At 45.1% G+C, this 21545-nt stretch overlaps 1 protein-coding gene across 1 annotated transcript; it reads right to left on the bottom strand.

Annotated features, from left to right (window-relative positions):
• Nucleotides 1-4934: 4934 nt before the first annotated feature.
• Nucleotides 4935-8318, bottom strand: adra2c (adrenoceptor alpha 2C). Its single transcript, XM_062477920.1, has one exon. The coding sequence runs from the start codon at nt 7889-7891 to the stop codon at nt 6545-6547; it is 1347 nt and encodes a 448-aa protein (XP_062333904.1). The 5' UTR covers nt 7892-8318; the 3' UTR covers nt 4935-6544.
• Between the last annotated feature and the right edge of the window lie 13227 nt (nt 8319-21545).

Raw genomic sequence — 21545 nt, 5'->3', positions numbered from 1 at the left:
AGGACACAAAATGGCCCCTTTAGTTTCCTCTGGATACATGGGATATCTGACTGGACTTGTGTCGCTGTTAGGCTGGTGTGTGTGTGTGTGTGTGTGTGTGTGTGTGTGGAGTGGCACGGAGCTGTCAGTTGTCTTTGCCTGCTATCTATCAGTCTCACACAGCCAGCCCATGTTTGAGATGGAAACAAGAGAAGAAAAAAAAAACTTTACCGAATGTTATGGAGGTGTTGCAGTGATACACCGATGCAGTGACAGCCACGCACACTGACCCACAGATCATTGAAAGGTAATCACAGTAATAACACACAGGACACTGCATGGACATAACTCTCCTCTAATGTAACGACCTGCTGACCCAACCAGCTCTCCAGACAAGATGGGTGCTGACCTCAGACCTCGGGGGGGGGAGGGGGGGGAGGGGGTAGATCAATCTGTAGATCAATACCGGAGAGACCCAGAAGGACCATTTGGCAAAAGTCTGTAGGCAATTGATCCCTGTGGCGACTGGTATCTTGACGACCAAACAAATCAGTCACTCTAGGCCATCACCGGAGAGGTGTGAGGGTGGCGGAAATAGTCACTTTAACCTTGATTCAGGGTGTACATGAAATGACATATGGCTCTGGCCGTGAAGATTGGTTTGTTCTGAAGTGGTCATTGTCCAGTTCCTATCGTCCAGCTGCTGAGTAGAGTGTTTAGGCTAGTGGACATGGGTGCCTGTGTATATAAACATGTGTGTGTGTGTGTGCATGTGTGGCTTGCATTAGGTTTCCTCTTGAGATACCTATTCATTCTGTCAGTCACCTAAAAGACAACTTGAAAATGAAAAATAGCCACATTATGCTTATTCTATGTTTGCCTTCAGTCTATAGCCTACAGGTTATTTTGAGGTGCATGGTGTTTACAGATTAGCAGATAGCTGACACTAATAGGAAAATCGCTGACCATAACATGTATTCAATCATCGTATTTCCAGTAAAACATTCCGGTTTGATGTCTTAATTGCATTCCATTGCCCCACCCCCTCCAAAACACACACACACACACAACCTGGCTGTTCGCCTCTTCTTGTATATGTTTTCAATCCCTTGTCACAATGTAACATTGGAAACACTGAAGTAGACTGGTATCAAGAGAGTAGGTGAAAAATGGATATCTATTCATGATATTCCTGCTTTATATGCTAATCATTTGCATACACCATATTTTAGCCTGCCAAAACCTTGGTGATGTGTGTGTGGGTGTGTGTGTGTGCGTGCGTGCGTGCATGTGTCCCTTTCTCCTCGCCTACTGCACTCGCTCTCACAAGGAGGTGATCCTGTTGAATCCTTGACCACAGTATAATGAGGGTACTGTACGACACAATGCCTCATTGCGTTCCACTGATGCGGGGGTTAAAGATCTTGTAAATACAAGAGGCCCTCCCTTCGTCGGCTTCAACACGAGGGAGAGCCGTATCCAACTCTAAGAGTTAGTCCTCTGAGATCCTTGAAACTTAAAGTGCATGGCAGGGGTTAGGCTGTTTCTTTATTCACTATAAACACAACAACAACATGGATTTAATTTATATCATAAATGTCTCAAGGAAACCCGGGTCTGTACATGACTGTGAGATGCAGTCCCGTACAAGCCCAGCAGGGCCTGACCTAAACCTCTCCAGGGCATAGTTGTAGGCCCAATAGACCATGGTTTGGAAAAACTCTCCCTTTCTTTATGTCTTATTTAATTCATTCTCTCTCTTTCTCTCTCTCTTTCTCTTTGACATATCCCAGTAGCTCAGAGGTAAACCACATTAGAACGGTGCTTGCAAATCCCACTCCCCTGAGACACACACACACACACATACCACTTACACACACACACACATACACACACACACACCACTTACACACAACGAGGACGGCAGAGACTCTATCTCAAGGCACAGGGCAGGAGCAGCTTCTTAAAATGGATGGGTGCTGTCAGAGAGAAAGAAGAAAGAGAGCAAAGGATAGGGGGTGGGGAGAGGGGAGCACAAGGGCAGAATCTAATACAACAGAGAAAGGATCTAGCATGGTTGCTGTGTGAGTGCTAGACACCTGGCCCTTTCAAAGCTACATATATCCATTCATCTAGTTCAGTCTCTCAATCCTGGTGCTCGGGACCCCCTTCCCTGCATGTTTTGGATGTTTCCCTCTTCCATCACACCTGGTTTATATGAATGGGTAGTTATCCAGCTCATCGAAGCCTGGAAACATCTAAAACATGCAGTGCAGTGGGTCCCGAGCACCAGGAATGAGAATGTTAACTTGGAAACAGCCAGGATTCCTGTCATCATGTTGTTATTCCACCTAATTACCTTGTGGTGTGATTGGCTTTATATGAATGAATGAATGCCTATATTGTCATTACACATTGGATGTGCAATGAAATGTGTTGATATTGGGAGTAGGTGGGGAATAGGAGGCAGCAATGTTTCTTTGCGGCTTGCTATGAGGGACACAGCAAGCAACAACATTTTGTGCTGATGCGAGGTTGTGCTGTGAGCAATTCAGGTAATCTCCCCACACAGGTAGGTGTTTTACAGTCATTCAGGGAATTGGACAAGAGTGGCAGGGGACTAAGAGAGGAGAGTTGTATTTCTAGAGGGTCTATCCTTTTAAACTCAGTCTGTGTGTTTGTCGCTTTAATTCTCCCTCTCTCTTTCGATATGTGTGTCCCCCTCTTCTCTTTTGCCAGAGCCATATCCCTGTAATCTTGTTAAAGTCCTGGGTGGATAAACTCAGAACGAGAGGCAAGGGAAGGGGAGAGGAAAACGAGGCTTGTGAAGGTGGGATGGAGGACAGAGTTGGAGGGAGGAGGAAAGGATGGAAAAGGCAGGAGAGGGGAAAGTAGTCTTTTTTTTTTTTTCATTTTGTAAACCTCACAAAGTTTAGTCTTGACAAGGAATAATTAAATCCCTCTCTAAGATATCGTGACACGGGGGCTCTTGCAATCACAATGACTCCCTCTAAAGTGCACTCATTTCCAATAAGCCAAATTCAGAAAAAAAACATCTCAAAAATCCATCTGGAAATATTTTCACCAGCCTTGATAGATGGAACAACATGGCCAATTCACGGTCAGGAAACTGTCACTCACATCTCCAAGACAGCAAATCTCTTAAAGGTATTTACTCTCCACAAACACCCGCGTGCTTAAGAGTTTTCCTACCCCAAAATTCCTGGCCAAATCGCCTGCTCATCCTTCTCCACTCTAATTGGTTCCGGCACACCATGCAGAGAGGAGGAGAAGGAGGGAGGGAAAGGGGTCACGGAGAGTTGAGCTGATCATCGCTAGCATCGTGTTTGGTTCTTCGTGGCGGGGGGTCTTGAAGCGTGGAGCTTGAGGAGTATTCGGCTGGTGACGTAAAACCCAGCACCTCTCGTCCCTTCTTATAAGATAATCCCTCAGCCGAGCATCTCTTTTCCCTCTCTCTTGCCTCCTTTTTTCTCTCCATCATCTTTAGAACCACCCTCTGCTCCCCTCGGCATCCCTTTCTTCTACAGCTCACTGCAGTAATGTCTGCCCAGCCAGCCAAGTAGAAATGTTAAGGTAATTCAAAGGTCAAAACAGGATTGTAAGCTGTAGGACAGATTTGTTTCCACTTCCAGCATTACCCAGTGTGTTACTTCTCACCTTTCCAGTTCAAGGAATCCCCCTTAAAGGCCATCTCTCTGTCTCCTCTGTCAGGTTTTCCCTCTCTTCTTTTAGTGTAAGTCTGTCCCTGTCTCTCTGCCTGTCGGTCTTGTTCTCTCTCTCTCTCTCTCTCTCTCTCTCTCTCTCTCTCTCTCTCTCTCTCTCTCTCTCTCTCTCTCTCTCTCTCTCTCTCTCTCTCTCTCTCTCTCTCTCTCTCTCTCTCGCTCTCTCGCTCTCTCTCTTGCTCTCTCTCTCTCTCTCTCTCTCTCTCTCTCGCTCTCTCTCTCTCTCTCTCTCTCTCTCTCCCTCTCTCCCTCCCTCTCACACTCTCACTCCTTTTACTCTGTCTCTTTGTTCTCTCTTTTCCTTGCTGTCTTTCTCTCCTTCTCTGCGTCTCTCTGGTGGGGGCCAGGAAGTGACAGAGTCAGAGAGAGTTCAAGGGGTTTCGTTTCATCCGCTCTGTGAAAGGCCAGAGAAGCCTGGCTGGCGAGTTAAACAGTCATTGCAGGAAGATACATTTTATCTGACTTTAGTGGTGATGCGTACGAGGAAGCTTGTACGTCCTCGTACAAGCTTCAACAGACTTTCTACGATTCTTCCGATCCCTGTTGAAATGTGTCATGATGGAGACAGCGAGAGTAGAGTATTAGAGTCAACATCAGACCACATTCAACTTTCACTGAATTCTGACCTGGAGTTGGTGCTTTGTTTTTTATGCAAGGCGTCTTTGTCAGGAACAAACATAACAAACTATAATACGGTCCTATAATACGTTCCTAGTCCTTACAGCTAAATATGGACACTGCGCAAAATGTAATCTAATTTGCATCAGGTTCTGTAGATGTTCTGATAAATGTATTATATACATGTTTGTAAAATTGCACTGTCTGCTAAAAGACGGTGGGTGAGTCTTTGCTAGATTAATTAGGATTAGGTTTTGCAGTCACTGCGGGCTTTAGAGTACACACTGGGGAAGTCTCTCATGGCTGCTGTCTGTCATCAACACCTAAGGTTTGTTTACTTTTACTTTTTTTTAGGGTTTCACATTTGGGGACCACAAATCCAGTCAGAAGCACAGATTCTGATCAAATGGACATTTTAAGTCTCGGGGGCTCAATGACTCACAGATATTTCGAAGATAAACATTCTGAATCACGATGTCCATGGCTTAATATAACCTCACGGGTCAGCAGCACCACAACAAACAAAGTAAACAAGTACTAATATTTAAGAATCAGTCGGAAGCAATCAATCAAGGATGCTCTGGGTCTCTGGGTCATTTCTTTATTGGATCATTGAGAATGTGCTTGATGTGAACGTTGTAAAGTAAGACAGTGCTTGTTGTGTTGTTTGTGGAGTATTATCAAGTGTTTAGTTATAAAAGAGACCGACTCTGTTAAGACAAACCAGTTCTGAATACAAAACAAAGACTCGTCGTCATACCAACAAGCATGATTACAGAGGCTCACGCTATAGGACTGTGCTGAACCTATGGACATGGGCAACAAGCACAATCACAGAGCATTTCTTGAAAAATAAAGAAATATCAATAAGTATATATATATATTTGTATAAAGCATATGTTTTTACTCTGTGTGTGTGTGTGGTGGGGGGGGTGAGAGAGAAGGGTGGTGTGAGAGATTGAGAGGGGAGGAGGGGTGAGTGAAAATGGGCGGAGGGATAGAGAAGAGAGTTACAGAGAGTGTTTGATGGAAATGGACAAATTGAGATGCTGCCATAGAGAGTGGAAGTAGTTCGGACTGCGTCTGATACAGAACCCTTCCCCAGAGAGAGGCAGTTCTCAGACACAGCAGGCTATCTCACACACACACACACACACACACCTACACACACACACACATTCGACTGACAGCTGGTGGAGGACAAGACACTCGCACTAATACAGACACATGCACGCACACACACACACGACATCTATCTAAATGCACATGCACGTTCCACATACACATGCACGCACTCATAAAAGCTGGAAAAAATCTCTCGTTCTCTCCGTTACATAGGCACGCACACACGCTGAAAGCCTCTAGCATCCCCATCTGTGCGCCGGCATAGAGAGCTTCCTACCCCAATTTGGTCTTTCAGAGCAGGGGAAGGAGAATCAGTGTCAGTACTTGTCTTTGGGAGGGAACATGGTGTATGGCCACCCTCTCAGCACACCCAGTGCAAAAGCCACATGTGCAAAGTCATCATAAAAACGTCTCTAGCTATACAGAGGCGCTCGAGGCTTCAACAAACATGATCCTCTTTCGTTCTGCTGCCATTTTCAACCCCTGATCATTCATTAGCAGAAAGGTGATTTGATTCATATGTTCCATTTGTTCACCATGGAAACACTGTGTTTTACTTCTGTCAGATCAGCAAGCAGGAGCCCCTTTGTCCCATTGGTCATCACAGTGGTGACGTAAAAAAAAAAAACTAGGAGAAAAATCCCCTGATAAACCTAAATCAATACTGTTATCTAAGGTCATCGTTGAAGCATCGTTCAGAGATTGTCAAGGCCAGAACACTGTTATCAGTCAAATAGAGGGGTTGTGCTGTCAGTGAAGTACCCTCCTGTCCTTTGCAGTCAATGGCGCAGAGCACATATCTTTTGTGTCTGTATTAGTCTGTCTAAAGACGTTGTATAAATGATCCCAGGACAATGTCATCTTTATAAGGCCACCCACCATTGTAGACGGGTTGACGGTGGAGAAAGGGTGATGTCACCGCTATGGTAACTATAGAAACCCTTGGCATTGCGACTTCAAACCTCTCACACCAGCCCATACCAGAGAAAAGACCAGAGAGAAAAGGTGGTGAGGAAGAGGGGAGGGTGAAAGAGAGATTTAGAAAAAGGAAATGAAGAAAGAGAAGACAGAGAGACATCTCAGAAGTTTCTCTTCCAAGTCTTGCACAGAATCTTCTGGAAGGCCCGTCGGAAGTCCTGGTTGAAGATGGTGTAGATGACAGGATTGAGAGAGCTGTTGCAGTAGCCAATCCAGAAGAAGAACTTGAAGAGCGTCTCCGGGATCTCGCATGGCGCCCGGCAGATTCCGTACAGGCTGTAGGAGAAGAAGAACGGGAACCAGCACAGCACGAACACGCCCATGACCACCGCCAGGACGAACGTGAAGCGCTTCTCCCTCGCCGCCGAGATCTTCTTCCGCGAGACGGTGCTCCGGCGTTTCCTCCGCGATGAGAAGAGCTCGATGGACTTGGAGCTGGCCCGAGACTTCCTGCTGGAGTGCTTGGAGGCGGAGCTGGACTTCCGGCTGGACTTTCTGTCTTTCTTGTCGTCGTGGTGATGACGAGCGTGGCCGTGGGCGGGGTGCTTCTTGGTGTTCTTCTCGTCCGACGAGCTGCTCTCGTCAAAGTCGCCGTCGTCCTCGTGGTCCGTCACCGGCGTCCTGCTGGACTCGTTGGGTAATGAGGGCACCGTAGGGTGGCAGTGGCCATTCTCTCCGTCGCCGCCGCTAACCTTCACAGAGCCGCCGCCCCCTCCCTCGGCCCGCTCAAGCCCGTTCCCCACCGGGCCGGCTCCGTCCACCTCCCTCTTCTTCTCTGACATGGTCCTGGTTCTGGTCTTTGCCACCTGGTAGATCCGGATGTAGACCAGGATCATGATGACACAGGGCGCGAAGAAGGACCCGAGGCTGGAGTACAGGATGTACCAGGTCTCGTCGTTGAGCTCACACTGAGGGCTGATGTCACTGTTGTTCCTGTCCATGGATATCAATGGGGGGAAAGATATGACTGCAGATATCAGCCATACCACCACGATCATCCCTTTAACGCGTTTTGGAGTCCTCTTCAGGTTGTACTCGACAGCTTGCGTCACAGACCAGTACCTATCCAAACTGATCGCGCACAGGTGGACGATGGAGGACGTGCAGAACAGAACGTCTAGAGCCAAGTAGATGTCGCACCAAACTTTGCCGAAAAACCAGAAACCCATGAGTTCGTTTGCTAGGGAAAAGGGCATGACAAGGGTGGCCACGAGAATATCGGCGCTAGCTAGAGACACTAGGAAAAGGTTCTGGGGCGGTTTTAGAGCTCGACTGGTTAACACAGCTATAACAACCAATACGTTCCCCACAATGGTAAACAGGATAAGAAAGCTGATAAGTCCAGCGAGTCCCGCGATTGAAACCAGCGAGTACTGACTGCCCGTGGTGGAATTAGGATATATCTCAGCCTCCTCGTCCGCCCAAATGGAGGTATTCAAAAAATCCATTTTTGATTTATCAATGGGAATTTGTAAAAAAAATAATAATAAAGTATAGCCTTTCTATTTCGCGAGTTTAAACTCGCGCGCTGACTATTTCAAATCACATCTCTTAATTTTTTTTCTTTAAATAGGATGTTTTTATTGTCCCCTCACCTGTCAGTCATCTTCAGTGTTTGCATGTTCCGTCGATTAACCCAGAGAAGGACAAAATAATATTCGTTTCAATAGATATGCATCGTCCCGAGTGAGAACCTAACAGTTCATTAAAGAATTTCCATAAATCCATGAATCCTCTGCGTAGGATACTGTATATGCCCTACTCCATCTACACTGCGCCTGCATCCGTCCTCCTAGCGCTCCCCCGCTGTTCCACCAAGTACCCAGCTCAAGAGGTTTGTAACATCCACGTGCTATTCACATTGAAACTCACAGGGACCCGCTCCGCCCCAGAGAAGGGAGGAGAATGAGAAGAGATGAGAGAAGCGGAAAGGAGAGAGGGCGGACGGAGGAGCGCGTGCAGGCAATACAATTACTGGCGGAGTAGCCTACTGTATTGACCGTGGTAATTGATTCAATGTTTTAATAGCCCTCTTATCAATAAACCGTTTTAATTTAAGAATTATGTAAACAGAGATATCAGTGTCGATTGATTGGAATCATAAGGTGCATCATTCGTTACATTTTCTGTCGTGCGCCATGCATTGCGCGTCTTGTAAAGTTGGGATAGCGTAGATGGAAAGTAATTCTTAACTAGAATTGTCAACACAGAAATGTTAGCTACTTGACAACCACCATCACCCTAAAAACGCACAATACAACTAGGCCTATGTTCGCTATGAAAATGAATAGACTGAATGAATGAAAGACTTATGCCCCGCTGTTCATTCCCAAACAGAATCCTGAGCCTGCTTACGCATGGCCGTACTTGCGTTAATGGGCTCGGTCTGCTCGCTGGAGGTCACTATTGTAACAGCTACACCCATAGGGGGAGGCCAGAGAATACATTTCACGTCTTAGTTTATACTTAAACCTAGCGACAGGCCAGTAAATTAGATAAGACTCGTAGTAAAGCATAGGCTATTGATTAAATTTGTTTATCTAGTCTTCTTACAATTTCCCAGACCCTGGCATCACTTTACTCGCCATTTGTTCATTATTGAATTATTCATAACATGAGGATGCATCTGACCTTGCCGACGATACTATCTGAATAGCCTTCCTCTCCTCGCTTTTGTGACAGGTGAGCTTGTAGCGAGGATGACCGGCTCACGACAGTATAACAATCACAAATATGGTTATTTCATATAGTAAGAGGCCCATCGTTGTGATATGTAGCCTATACATCTTTATCTTGACGCACGCTTTTGTAGTGTCGCCAAAAGGAAGGCCTCTTTCATTTAAAAAAAAGCTGAATGGATTAGACTTTTTGCAGTGTGAGACGATTTGAAGAAGTAGCCACTAGGTAGGATTGCACCACTGCGTACCGTGTTTTCATCTCAAGGCGTACCACCTGGTATTAAGTTGTTGGACTGGTCTTTTATTGACCGTGTTTCTCGAAGCTAAGTATTCTCGTTTATCATCGTGCTGTCTTGCATTGTGATCACCATCGATTAAACTTTAGTACAATCGAACAGAGACACAAAGCCGGTCTATGAGGACCGTTAGGTGTACGGCTTTGCGTGCAGTCCGTTAGTGGACAGATAACAACGTGCAGTTAGTATTTCAGTCCTCGGTGCCCGTCGCATCACAGCAAACGGATGAGGTGCATGTAGCAGGCCCGCCAAATGAGCTGGTGTTGCGGCCTCGGGATGCGCGTGCCTTTCTTAAGCTGATTTTAACGGTCCGACGCGGCTTATTATTATGGTCATGTTCTGTTCGGAGCCCCGGGCAGTGACTTTGTCCGCTTAATTGAAGCTCTAGTAAACGATGTTCGTCATTACCAAGGCCTTTCTTCTTTAGGCTAGCAAATGTTTTTCCCCATTGCTGCTTCAGTAATGACTTGAAAGGGGGACGTGGTTAGGCCTACACTGTGCACAAGAAGTAGGCAGTGTATCAAACTTTGAGTTGAGGATAAAACTATGTCCCTGTAGCCTGATGGCTGATTCACACCATCCGAGTGAACCAACTGCAGTTTAGTCAGTGAGGAAATCGTGCTAAGGTGCTCTGTGGTAACAGCTGGTTTTCTACTGGGGACTGCCTGTGGAGTCCTCGGTGGAGTCCTTAAAAAAATCTTCTGAATTTGCGTACAACAGTAGCGTACATTGCCTTATGTTAAACGGGGTCAATAATTCCCTGAGCAATTACTGCTGTCAAGAGTTGTGGATGACCGAATGTATTTCTCCTATACTCTGTTTCTGGTTTCTTGTCCTATCAGCAATGTGTGTGCCTGTGTGTGTATGAACTTTACAGAAAAAAACGTTCTATAGAGACCAGTTAGAGACAGTGACAGATCACTGGGGAAGCTCAGTCCACAACAAGAATGCCAAAAACAGGAACATTCTCTTTTTTCTCAATCCCCTTTGGATCACGACCAGACCTGTATTGTTTAGAATCTGGTCTGGTGCTTTTTATATAAAGAATACACACTATAGGCCTACATAGGCCTACTGTATATACACTGAATTGTTTAGTTTCGTGTTGGTCGATTTGATTAATTAAAGTGTAGGGTCATCGATCAGAATGATGCTTTTTTTTGTTGTTGCAGTTTTGGAAACATATCATAGCTTTGTTAATGGAATGCAAGTGTGTGTTTGTTGCAGGTGCATGTATGCACACGTGTTTATCATCTAGCCTTGTATGGTGTCTAATTTACAGCTCTAAACCTTCATCCCCTATTCCTCCTCCTGCTGATTGCACCTCTGTCTATCACACTCCTCCATCCTGGCTCATAATTGGTCACCATCTGTGACAACTTGGCCTGACTCATGGGAAGGGAATGACCGACCACCCAGAGGAATTTGAAATCTCTCTCTGTCTCTCTCTCTGTCTCTCTCTTTCTCTCACTCTCTGTCTCTCTCTTTGTCTCTGTCTCTCTGTCTCTGTGTGTGTGTAGACAACTCATATGTTTGTCCCCAGAGCACCTGTCACAGTTAGCCTGTTTAACAGCTCTGTTGACCCTGCTATCGAGGCCCCTCGGGGAGCCCACCAGGAGAGATCCAGGGAAGGATGTGAACACACTTTTGAGGGTGCAGAATTCGATTGGAAGGCAGGTTGAGGTAATGGGCCATGTCTCGATTATCTCCGGTGGCTCCCTCTTCCGCCTTGCAGATTGCTCCGGGCGCTGATATCCTCTTCTTTTGCTATGTTTTTTATTTTTTGTTAAGGACAACTTTGTGGCAGCAGCAATTGTCATTTTCAGCCAAGAGCTGTGTATACACCAGCAAGATTGCTGGACGGTTATGTGTACCAAGTGTTTATCTCAAGGTTGAAGGCAACAACAATTCTTACACAAGCAAATAAAACAGCATTTTGTCTCATTGTCTAATAGTGTGAAAACATTTCAAACCTCAGTGTTCTCGCTGACACATTGAGTAGGTGATATGGTTACACACAGGCATAAGTAGAACAGAATGCAATAGAATAGGATAGAACATTCTCCATCCATGGGTGGGACTAGTCTGGTTAGTGTTAAACGTCATTGCAGGCCGACACATCAAACGTGTCAAGCAGACGTCGTCAAGTGCAGGGCGTGCTGTGTGACCTGCTGGTCCTTCTGCGTGACTGCCGGACACCGCTCTGCCAGAACCCCCCCCTGACAACAGGACCAGTTTGAGCCTGGAGCGGGGGCAGGGGTGGGTGGAACAGTGTCTGGGACACCACCCCGTCCCCCCAGACCCTCCCTCCTTCACACAAGGCGGGGGAGGAGTGGCTCGATCTGTGTCACCCCCACCCCCGCGGCTGAAGCGAGAAAAACGACCCGTCTAGGCGAGGAGCCGGCCCAGGGAAAAGGTCACTGATTGGCCGGTGGAACGGATTAACAGTCGAAGAGAACGGCGGAATAAATGACTTTCCTACCGTAGATGTACAGCGAGCCATGGAACCCGGGGAGGAATTGGTCTGAGTCAGTTACAGTTGATGGAACTCTCTAACTGGCAGTTTCAATTCCAATTCAGGCTGATACACTGCTGTTATTTGATGGCAACAAGGAAGGTTTAGTGGCTGGGGAATGGATTTGTACCAGCAAACTGTAGATTGAGAAGTGTATAAAAGTAGAGTTATGTCAGAGTAAGCGATCATTCTGCTGGCTTTACCCTTCTCTAGTTTATTCTCTATGGGAGGATTTTGTCTCTACGACAGAAAGGTCCTTGGCAACCATTTGAAAAAAAATACAGAACTCAATAAACTGTAACCTCAGCCTGAGTTGAAAAAGAGCCAAAGTCAAACATCACGCACTCACGATTAACCAGTCACATGTTTCAGATTGTCCAACGACAAAAACTGCATACCAAGCTGTGGTGCTTGCATGGTTGCGTTCCAGGTTCCATCTGTGTTCTTTTCCATTGCACTTCCCTCCCGCATTAAGAACCAATTACCGCTTAGTTTGATTGTAGATTGTACCAACCAAGACTGTACCTGTACTGACTGTACAAGACTGTACAAAAAAAAAAATGACTAAATGTAAATGTACCAGGCCAGGGTGCTTGTTGCTGTAGGGGGGAAGGATCAGTTCACTGTAATCAGACACACACTCACACATCCCTGGCTCCGCATTCCTCCAGCACCGCCTAAAAGCTTGTTCTCTGGCCATACATCAAATACACACTTCCACACACACACACATTCAGACGCAGCATCCACACGCACAAAACGCACACACCGTGCACATACTCTCGCTCACAGCTGCAACAGGCATGCACACTAATCACACGTGCACACACAGATCGATACCACTCCACTGACAGAGCCCTGAAAGCTGTCTCTCTCTCCAGCACAGACAGCACACAGAGCCCCAGCTGAAACAGGAATAGGGAAGAGAGAGAGAGAGACATCTAATCGCCTTGGAGATGCTGCGATAGATTGTCTGGGTTACTACGGAAACCTCTCTTTTTATCTGCTAATTCTGCGTGGCCTGGTTGTCAAGGTGTCATCAAGGTTCTATGAATATTATATAGCATCTTTTCCCATTGTGCTTCGAGGGCCCACTTCACATACGCCCCTTCAGTTAATTGTGGAGTCCCAAAGAGTAACTCATGTCGGATGTAGAAAGAAACTGCTTTAAATGGTAATTGTTTAGGCATTGTGGTATTGTTATTTTGCGTACCATCAAGTTAGTCAATCCTGCATACAGTGACTCACACACACACACAGAAACACACCCACTTAGAACCAAACATTTGTGCAGTAGAGAGGTTAAAAGCGTATTCACAAGGATGGACCAGAGTGGAACATACTATTTGTCCGATGAAGAATATTCATTGCTGAATTCAAGACCCTTTTATGCACGCACACACACACACACACACACTATTCATTATTTACATCAGAGGCAGAGAGCATCAGAGATGGCGTTTCACTGCTCTTCAGACGTGTCCTAAAGCCGCTCAGAAGCCCCTTCTGACATCACAAAGGCAAAGTTTATCTCTGCAGCGTTTTGCATGGTGACAGTCCGGACTTAAAAGGGGCTTAAAAGCACACCAAGCTTGTCAACGTTCCCCAATCTCCCACCCCGGAGCTGAAATAACAGTAGTATATATGAATATAAAAACATAGTGAAGCCCAGCTCACAGAGATGGCAGAGGGATAGAGGCAGGGATTGAGAGACACGGGACATCTGAGAAGAGCGAGAAAGAGGGTGAAAAAAGACAGGAACAGTTAAAACCAGAGGGACTAAGATAACAAGGGAGGATGCATGCAGAAGGCTTGAGACAAAGGCAGACGAAAACAAGCAGCGAAGGAGGAAGAAACAGTCCAAAGCACCCGGTGTCCCCTCCAGCGGACAATGTTGTTTGTCCCGCTGCACCTCCGCCTTGTGAGTGGCGAGAGACGGGGGATAACAGAATGGGAGCAGACAGGCGGGCCGCCGCCCGAAGGGTGGGGCTGTGCGGAGATCGCTCGCGAGGCAACCCACGCCAGACAGAACATGACACCGCGTGTGACAGGTCAGAACCGGTTAAAGCGGGCCAAGCTGCGAGCGAGGAGTTAGGGTGGGCGAGCTGTGACGTACATGTCTGCATGCGTGAGTGTGTGGACAGTGTCAGCACTTTCCTCTCCTGCACACTCCCCTCTCCTTTCTTTTCCTCTCCTCGCCCATCCACTCCCCTCCCCTCTTGTCTCCTTTCCTCTCGTTTCCTCTCCTCTGTTGTGTCACGGGCATATTCCCTCATGGACAAGACCCAGCCACAGCCTGCTGTGCAACTGGATGAGAGCAAAGCATCAGTAATTCAATTACAGCAATGTAGAATTAAATGATAAAACAGAACTTGCACACATACACACACACACATTTGAACACACAGCTCCAACTCACATACACTTGACACACTATCACGCACACTATCTTTCTCAAGCAAACACACACACGGGCACACACAAACACACACACAGACAGTGACAGCTCAGGCAAACAGGATGCCATTTATAGCTAATTAATGTCATTGTTGAATTATAGCCCAACCAAGGATTTAGATTAGCACTGCTCACAGTGGGTAGAAAGTGGCAAAGCTCTTATGCCTGCCCTCTCATAGCAACTACACTGTGCCGAAGCTACAATTACCTCAGGGGTTTTCGTTATTGCTTTTTGCACCTGTTAACATCGCTTGAACATAGTTTGCGTGTGTGTGTCTGTGTGTATGTAATGACCTCTAATGATGCTGTATATCAACTGAGTGGGAACAAAACATAGTGTTGAAGTCGCTTCCCTAAGGGGATGGATCTGCCTCAGTCTAACAGAGGTTGTTAGCAGCGAAGCTTGTGGGATATGCAGTTCTGTCCATTGGAGCCCATACAACTCCCACGTAGGAGGTTCAAGGTTTGAATCCCACCTGTGACATCTGGGTCATCTCAATAAGGCTCAAGTTAACTCAATTGTATTAAGACTGTTAGAGGTTAGCTGTTGTGGGATTTTCGATACTTGACACTGCTAAACGCCATGTCAGTTAATGCAATCCCAGCCTGCTTTCAGCTTCAGCTTTAACTTTGCTTCACCCTGAGCCATAGCTTGGCTGGGTACCAATGTCGTTTTCTCACAGTTCAGTTGCTTTGTAAAGGCTAACCCTGTAGGATATTATGGGATGTTTCCATGCAGTCAGGAGTGAAGCGTTCCCAGTTGAGCCTAACTCAGCCACAGAAGTCAGTCAAATTGCCGTTCCCCTGGTGTGACAGAGCATGTCCTGCTATTGGCCAGCCCAGCCCATTAGGTTGTGAGACAAAATGGCAGTGGCCGGTGGTGTGTGTGTGTGTGTGTGTGTGTGTGTGTGTGTGTGTGTGTGTAGGGCTTAGAGCTATGGTCTGCTGCTTTACTTCAGCACTTAAACTTCTGCACACTATGTATTCTGCACACACACACAGACTAACACACACACAAACAGACTAACACACACACAAACAGACTAACACACACACACACGGACTAACACACACACACACACAGACACAGAGACTAACACACACACAGACTAACACACCCAGACTCAACAGGCCCTCTGTCAGCATCTGCAGCCCATCTGGTCTGACCGTCCCCCCTAGAGTCCCCCTCTTGTTGCTTGACTAAGCAGCAGTGCTACTGCCATGGACCACACACACACTCAAATTGTGTGTGTGGTGTGTGTGTTTGGTGAATTTGGCATAATAGTTATCTTTTCTGCTCAAATCATCCACCACATTTAGATGATTACCTCTCTGAAGCACACACACACACACAATTCTGACAGTCCTTATTCAGAATTCTCAACAGAAGATGTATGGACAGGATTTGATAGGATTGACAGCTGTCATTGTCCCTGTCAATGTCATCATGTCCCTTGTCACGGACAACCTTGTTGTAGGACAGAGATAAACCCTGCGGCTCTTTGAAAGGATGAACCCTCTTGGAAAGGTTTCATATCTTCTTTGTCCTACAAGCAGTCTATGAAAGGTTGTATATGTCTGATTGTTACAAAGTATGTTGTTAAGTCCTACAAACTTTTACAGAGGGGCTTTCAAGACAAACTAAATTGAGACATCTGTGGAAGGAAAAGTAAGTAATTGGTGTGCATGCACGCACACACACACACACACACACACACACACACACACACACACACACACACACCCTGGGTACAGAGGTTGTTTTCTGGGCCTTTCCAGCTGCTGATCTGTTATGAGGAAAAATGCTCCATCTGCCTTCATATAAACCTTGCAGACTCTCCCTGCAGGCCCACACGCTCTCTCACACACACACACACATACTTTTATACTTTCGATCTTTCTCCCTCTCAATCCATCACGTACATACTCACGCACACAAACACCCACACACTAGTAATCTCAATCTCTCCCTCCCTATCTGTCACATACTCACAATTTGTTCTCTCTCTTGCTCTCTATCTCTCTTTGATAAACACTCATACTGTACTTGCACACAAACACACCCATTTCTCTCTTTCAATCACTCTAGCTGTCTCTCTCACAAACACACATTTCGCAAATAATTTTTTTTTTCTCTCTGTCTCACTTTCTCTTTCTCAGATACAATCTCACACACAAACTCGAGCGCACACGCACACACTTTCACAACAACACACATGCAACCTATCAAGAATTGAGGTTGTTACCCCGCTCACGTCAGTCCATGGCTCTGCCACTGATATCTTCTCTCTCATTAAAATAGAACCAGAAACCTCCAGATTGGTTGAGTTCAGCTGGAGGCTCATTTACCCCTACACCTGGACCAATCAAACATTCATTTTGGTGTGTGTGCATTCGTGTGTGTGTGTTTAGGGCTTGGTTAGTGTCAAAATGCTAGCGGCTGATGGTAGATTCTTTGGCAATTTGGCAAGGGTCGATTTGATGGTAGGTGTTTGTCATTTGGGTGACATGTGAGCCACGGGTGGTTGGTGTTTGCTCAGGAGAGAGCCAAGGAGGCTTTCTTTCTGTTTGTTTTCCCACCTGTCTGTGTCTCTGGCCCTCTCTCTTTCTTACAGTGACTAATAATAATATAAATACATTTGATTTATATTTTTACGATCAGGCAGAAAATAAATAGCAGTAAATAGATCAATAAAAATGGTCGGTCTCACTCTCACTCTCAGTCTCTCTCTCAATTGACCCTCTCACAATGAATCTCAACCATGAATGCACCCACTCACAGCAAGCCAACACGGATGATTTAAAGGTTGTTGCTCCTCCCATTCCAGCTCAAGTCCATGGGGGAGTTCTCTCATATGACATGACAGGATTGGGATGAGCTGGATAGAGAAGCACATCAGCTTGTTGCATCAGATGTTACAGATGTCATGTTACATCACAGATCACCTGGAGACAGGCAGGGAATATTTTGTCCTTGTTAAACAACATCCTTCTCAAGCCCTCTCCTCTGTGTTGGTTGCTGTTGGGGATTTTTTGCATATTCAATTTGGAGTCATTAATATTCCTCCCATGTCAATTTACATATGCAAATTAAGGGTTTGCTTAGCGATCTGGGTAGAAACAGTAGGCAGTGTTCCACATGAGATCTGCTCCAATCTGATGAAGTCCCACGCACACACGCATACACACACAGGCACTGCGAAAGCTTGTTGTGCGAAAGAAAATGAGTTTTTTGTCCAATTTAATTCTGTCACACAAACGTTAAGGGAATTACAGTTTTTCATGATTGCTAAAACACATTTCTTGAAACAGTCAACCATTTTCTCAAAACTGTAAACACAAAATCAAATATTCAAACTCAATTTCCAAAACCTTTGACTTTTCTGGCAAAATCAAACACTCACCCCTAAACCATTTAACCTGTGCTCAAAATCAAACTATGCTTTCAGATCATAAACACAACCAATAAATATATAAACACTATGGAGCAATCATTAGACAGGGCATGGCGTTACATGTAAAGAAGAATTTTTTTATGTTTACACAGTAAATTCATTTACTGTAGCAATAAAGAAAATGGATTTGGGATTTTGAAACACTAGATTTTGGTGTTTCAACACCCATTGACACTTTCCTTGTGTATGACTATGTTTAGCCTGTGTTCTGCACCTCTCTTTCGCCAACCGTCTCTGGAGGAGGGGATTCTTCACTGAATTGCTCTTCCCAAAGTTTCTTCACTTTTTCCTCCTCTAGTGAGTTTTTCTGGGAGTTTTTCCTTGTCTTCCTTGAGGGTTGAGGTTGGCTGAGGGGCAGGTCTATGGGCGTATGTGAAGCCCTCTGCGCTCTAATGCAAATGTCATCCATACTGGTAAGCACAAGTGGCAACAAATACAAATAGAGAAAACATGTCATTGATTAAACACAACCACTCAAAATTGATTTCACTTGTTTCAAATGATGTGACACAACCAATATAAGCCAGTTCAGAGAGCAAACAGGTTGTTGAAGGTGGGAAAATATTGCTTGTGATGTCGACAAAGTGCTCTTGCACAAAGACAAGAAGAAGTACATTGATCACGTTTACTCCTTTGATTTTTGTCCCTTTTAGTATTATATTCTGTAGTACAGTGTATTGTAGGCTGTATACTGTACAATGAACAAATTGTATGACCCTGACCATTATGTTTTCCATTTGTTACAGTAACAGTACTGACTGCTCAATAGATTTTGACTGGTTGCAGGTTCATATCAACAAAGAACAAGAATTACAGTATCACAGACACAAAGGACAAGTTTGTGAGATGCAGGGTACAGCACTGTAAAAATAGGGATAAAATAAATAAATACAATCATTTCCGATCAATTTTGAGCTACTATGATAGAACATATTTTTGTTCATCAAAAGACAATGACGGATAAATAAGAAATGTAGTTTTGAGATAGAAAATGAACTTCTCCCAGAGAAGTACATTTTGTTTACTGACTGCTTGATAGTGTATTTCATTTTAATCACTTTGTTTATGATTGGAGAGCAGTGTTTGATTTTGAGCAAAGGTAAATCTGTTTTGAGGTGAAAGTTTGATTTTGAACACAGGTAAAACTGTTTTGAGGCGAATGTTTCATTTTGCAAGAGGAGTCAGAGGTTTTGTAAATAGTGCTTGAAGATGAAGTTTTGTGGTTCATGTTTTCAGAAAATGAAGCAAGGTTTCAGAAATTGTGTTCTAGCAATTGAGAAAAACTATAGAAAGGGCTATACAAATACTGTAAATTTGATTTGATTTGAAAATATTACAGTAACCATCACAACTTAATACTGTCAACAAAGAACAAAGAATAAACGGGGTAAAAACCCTCTGGTGTGCTGGATCCAGCCTTGAAAACACTCCACACCTATGTCACCACAGGACAATTCCATTGCCTGTAGAAAATGTACCCTGTTATATGGGTTTCTGTCATAGACGTTCCACCGCCATGCAGAGAAAAAATCTTCAATTGCATTGAGAAAAGGGCTGTATGGTGGAAGGCAAACATTCTCGTATACCGACACCACGGTGAAAGCTGACATTAGAAACAAGTGTGAACAATTTTGAGTCATTGTGTTTTACAGATGACAACTGTGTTGTAGTTGTGTTTACTGTTTGCCGCCTGTGTTTACCATTTTGCAGCACAAGTGCATCACAATGAGGGGGGAATGACAATGTGTTTAGAGTTATGCCACTGTCTGATTTGACAAATTGGTTTAGTTCACTGAAGATTTGATTCAGAGAATGGGGTTTAGTGTTTTAGCAATTGTGAAAAACTGTAGTTGGACTGGTAAGGATGCTATGAAAGGGGGCTGTATACTGGAGATGTAGATGACATAGAGAGCTTGTTTATCTTCCAAAGATAATCATGTGGGGCTTTTCAATCACTGCCATATTGTAATACTTCTACTCTGTCAGCTAGACCGTGGTAACCTTGTTATAAATTAATTCAACTGGATGTAGTGTTGATACCCCAAATTGGACTACAGTCCTCATAATCTCAGATCCAGGAGGACCAGGTTAGGCTTCATCTGTGTGAGCTAAGTACACTCTGGTCTCCATTACTCTTTTAACCTCCTAGCATTTTTCTTTTTGATGACTCACTCTCAAGGGGGACACGGGCTCTGATGGAAAGCTCAGAAGAACGCTGACTGTGCTGGAGCTTTGGTCTCTAGAGCATCGAGCCGGATCCTCCTCAGTCCACCATCCATCTACCATCCTCCACCTCAACACAGACCCCCCCACCACCACCACCACCTAAGAGCCCACAGGATGTTGGATAATGTGATTGTCACCATTACAGGAGAGTTCCCTCCAGCGGGGTAAGAGAACTGCCACGAAAACCATAGTTACGTGTGTGTGTTTGGGTGTGCGTGATGCATGCGGGTGGGTGGGTGGGTGGGTGCTTCTTTGCCCCACACTTTTCCCAATCAATGACAAAGAAGGCTTAGTAGACAGAGGATGAGGATGCCTCACTAGGCAGTTCATTGATCACCCGAACTGGCTTTTTACCCTCTTCTCCTTTCACTTCTTCTTCGCTCCATTTGTCTCTCCAATAAAGTATTCAAGTCCCCTCTTCACCTGGAGAAAGGTCTCAATTGACTGCATCTCAGTCCAGACTCCTTAGCTTACTTCCCTGATATCCTCTCATTCAGATCTAGCAACAGAGAGGGTTGATGTGAGTCCTATTACTGTGGTGTGTTCCCTCTCTCTGGTGGAAAGAATGAAATGAACTGTTGTTTAACACTGTACGAACATTGATCCTGGGTCTTTGAGTCAACAAGCATATCTTCATGGCTGTCTGCCAATGTCAAATTGTCCTTGGAAATGCAAGTACCCGCACACACACACACATAAACACACAAGCATACCAACACACACACACACCCACACAAACACACAAGCATACCAACACACACACACACCCATTGATCAGTGACATAGTCTAATCCCTGTGGAAGGGTATGGCTTGTGCAAAGAGACAGTAGTAATGACTGATTAAAGGTCATGGCAATTACATACACACACACATACACTTAAACACACACATGCATGTAAACACACACACACCCGCACACAGAAACACACACAAAACACACCTCCCCCCGGGCAGAAATTTGCGGCTGATCAAATTTCTGCCTGTCTGTTGTTTATCTCTGGAGTCCATCTTATGTTCTTCCATCTCTGCCCCTGTTCGGAATGAGGAACTGTCCACAATTTAGAACTGCTCGCCCTGAATGAGTTGTGGATCTCTGCATTGCGTCATAGAATAGGTGTATGTGTGTGTGTGTGTGTGTGTGTGTGTGTGTGTGTGTGTTGGTGGCCTGACAACCTCCAGTCTTTACTGACTAGAGCAGGTCACAGTAATGATTCATTCCTCTTGAATGATTCATTCCTCAAGACTTCAGCTCTCTGTCCATGTAGATTATGTAACTCCATGATGTTGCTTTGCACTGTGTGAGTCACTCCAGTTAATCATCACTGTCATGATTGAGATTTTCAGACTAAGTATTGACTAATTTTTTTGGATAGTTGTGAATGTGAAAACGACATGACAATGAATGTTGGAAAAAAGTACATCATTGTTTGTCTGTCATCCTTTTTCTCTTTCTTCTCTCTGTCATCCCCTCTGA

The sequence above is a fragment of the Osmerus eperlanus genome, chromosome 14, assembly GCF_963692335.1.
Source record: "Osmerus eperlanus chromosome 14, fOsmEpe2.1, whole genome shotgun sequence".
Lineage (NCBI taxonomy): Eukaryota > Metazoa > Chordata > Actinopteri > Osmeriformes > Osmeridae > Osmerus > Osmerus eperlanus.
Note: the sequence above shows the minus strand (reverse complement) of the source record. Positions and strands in the feature narration are given on the sequence as shown.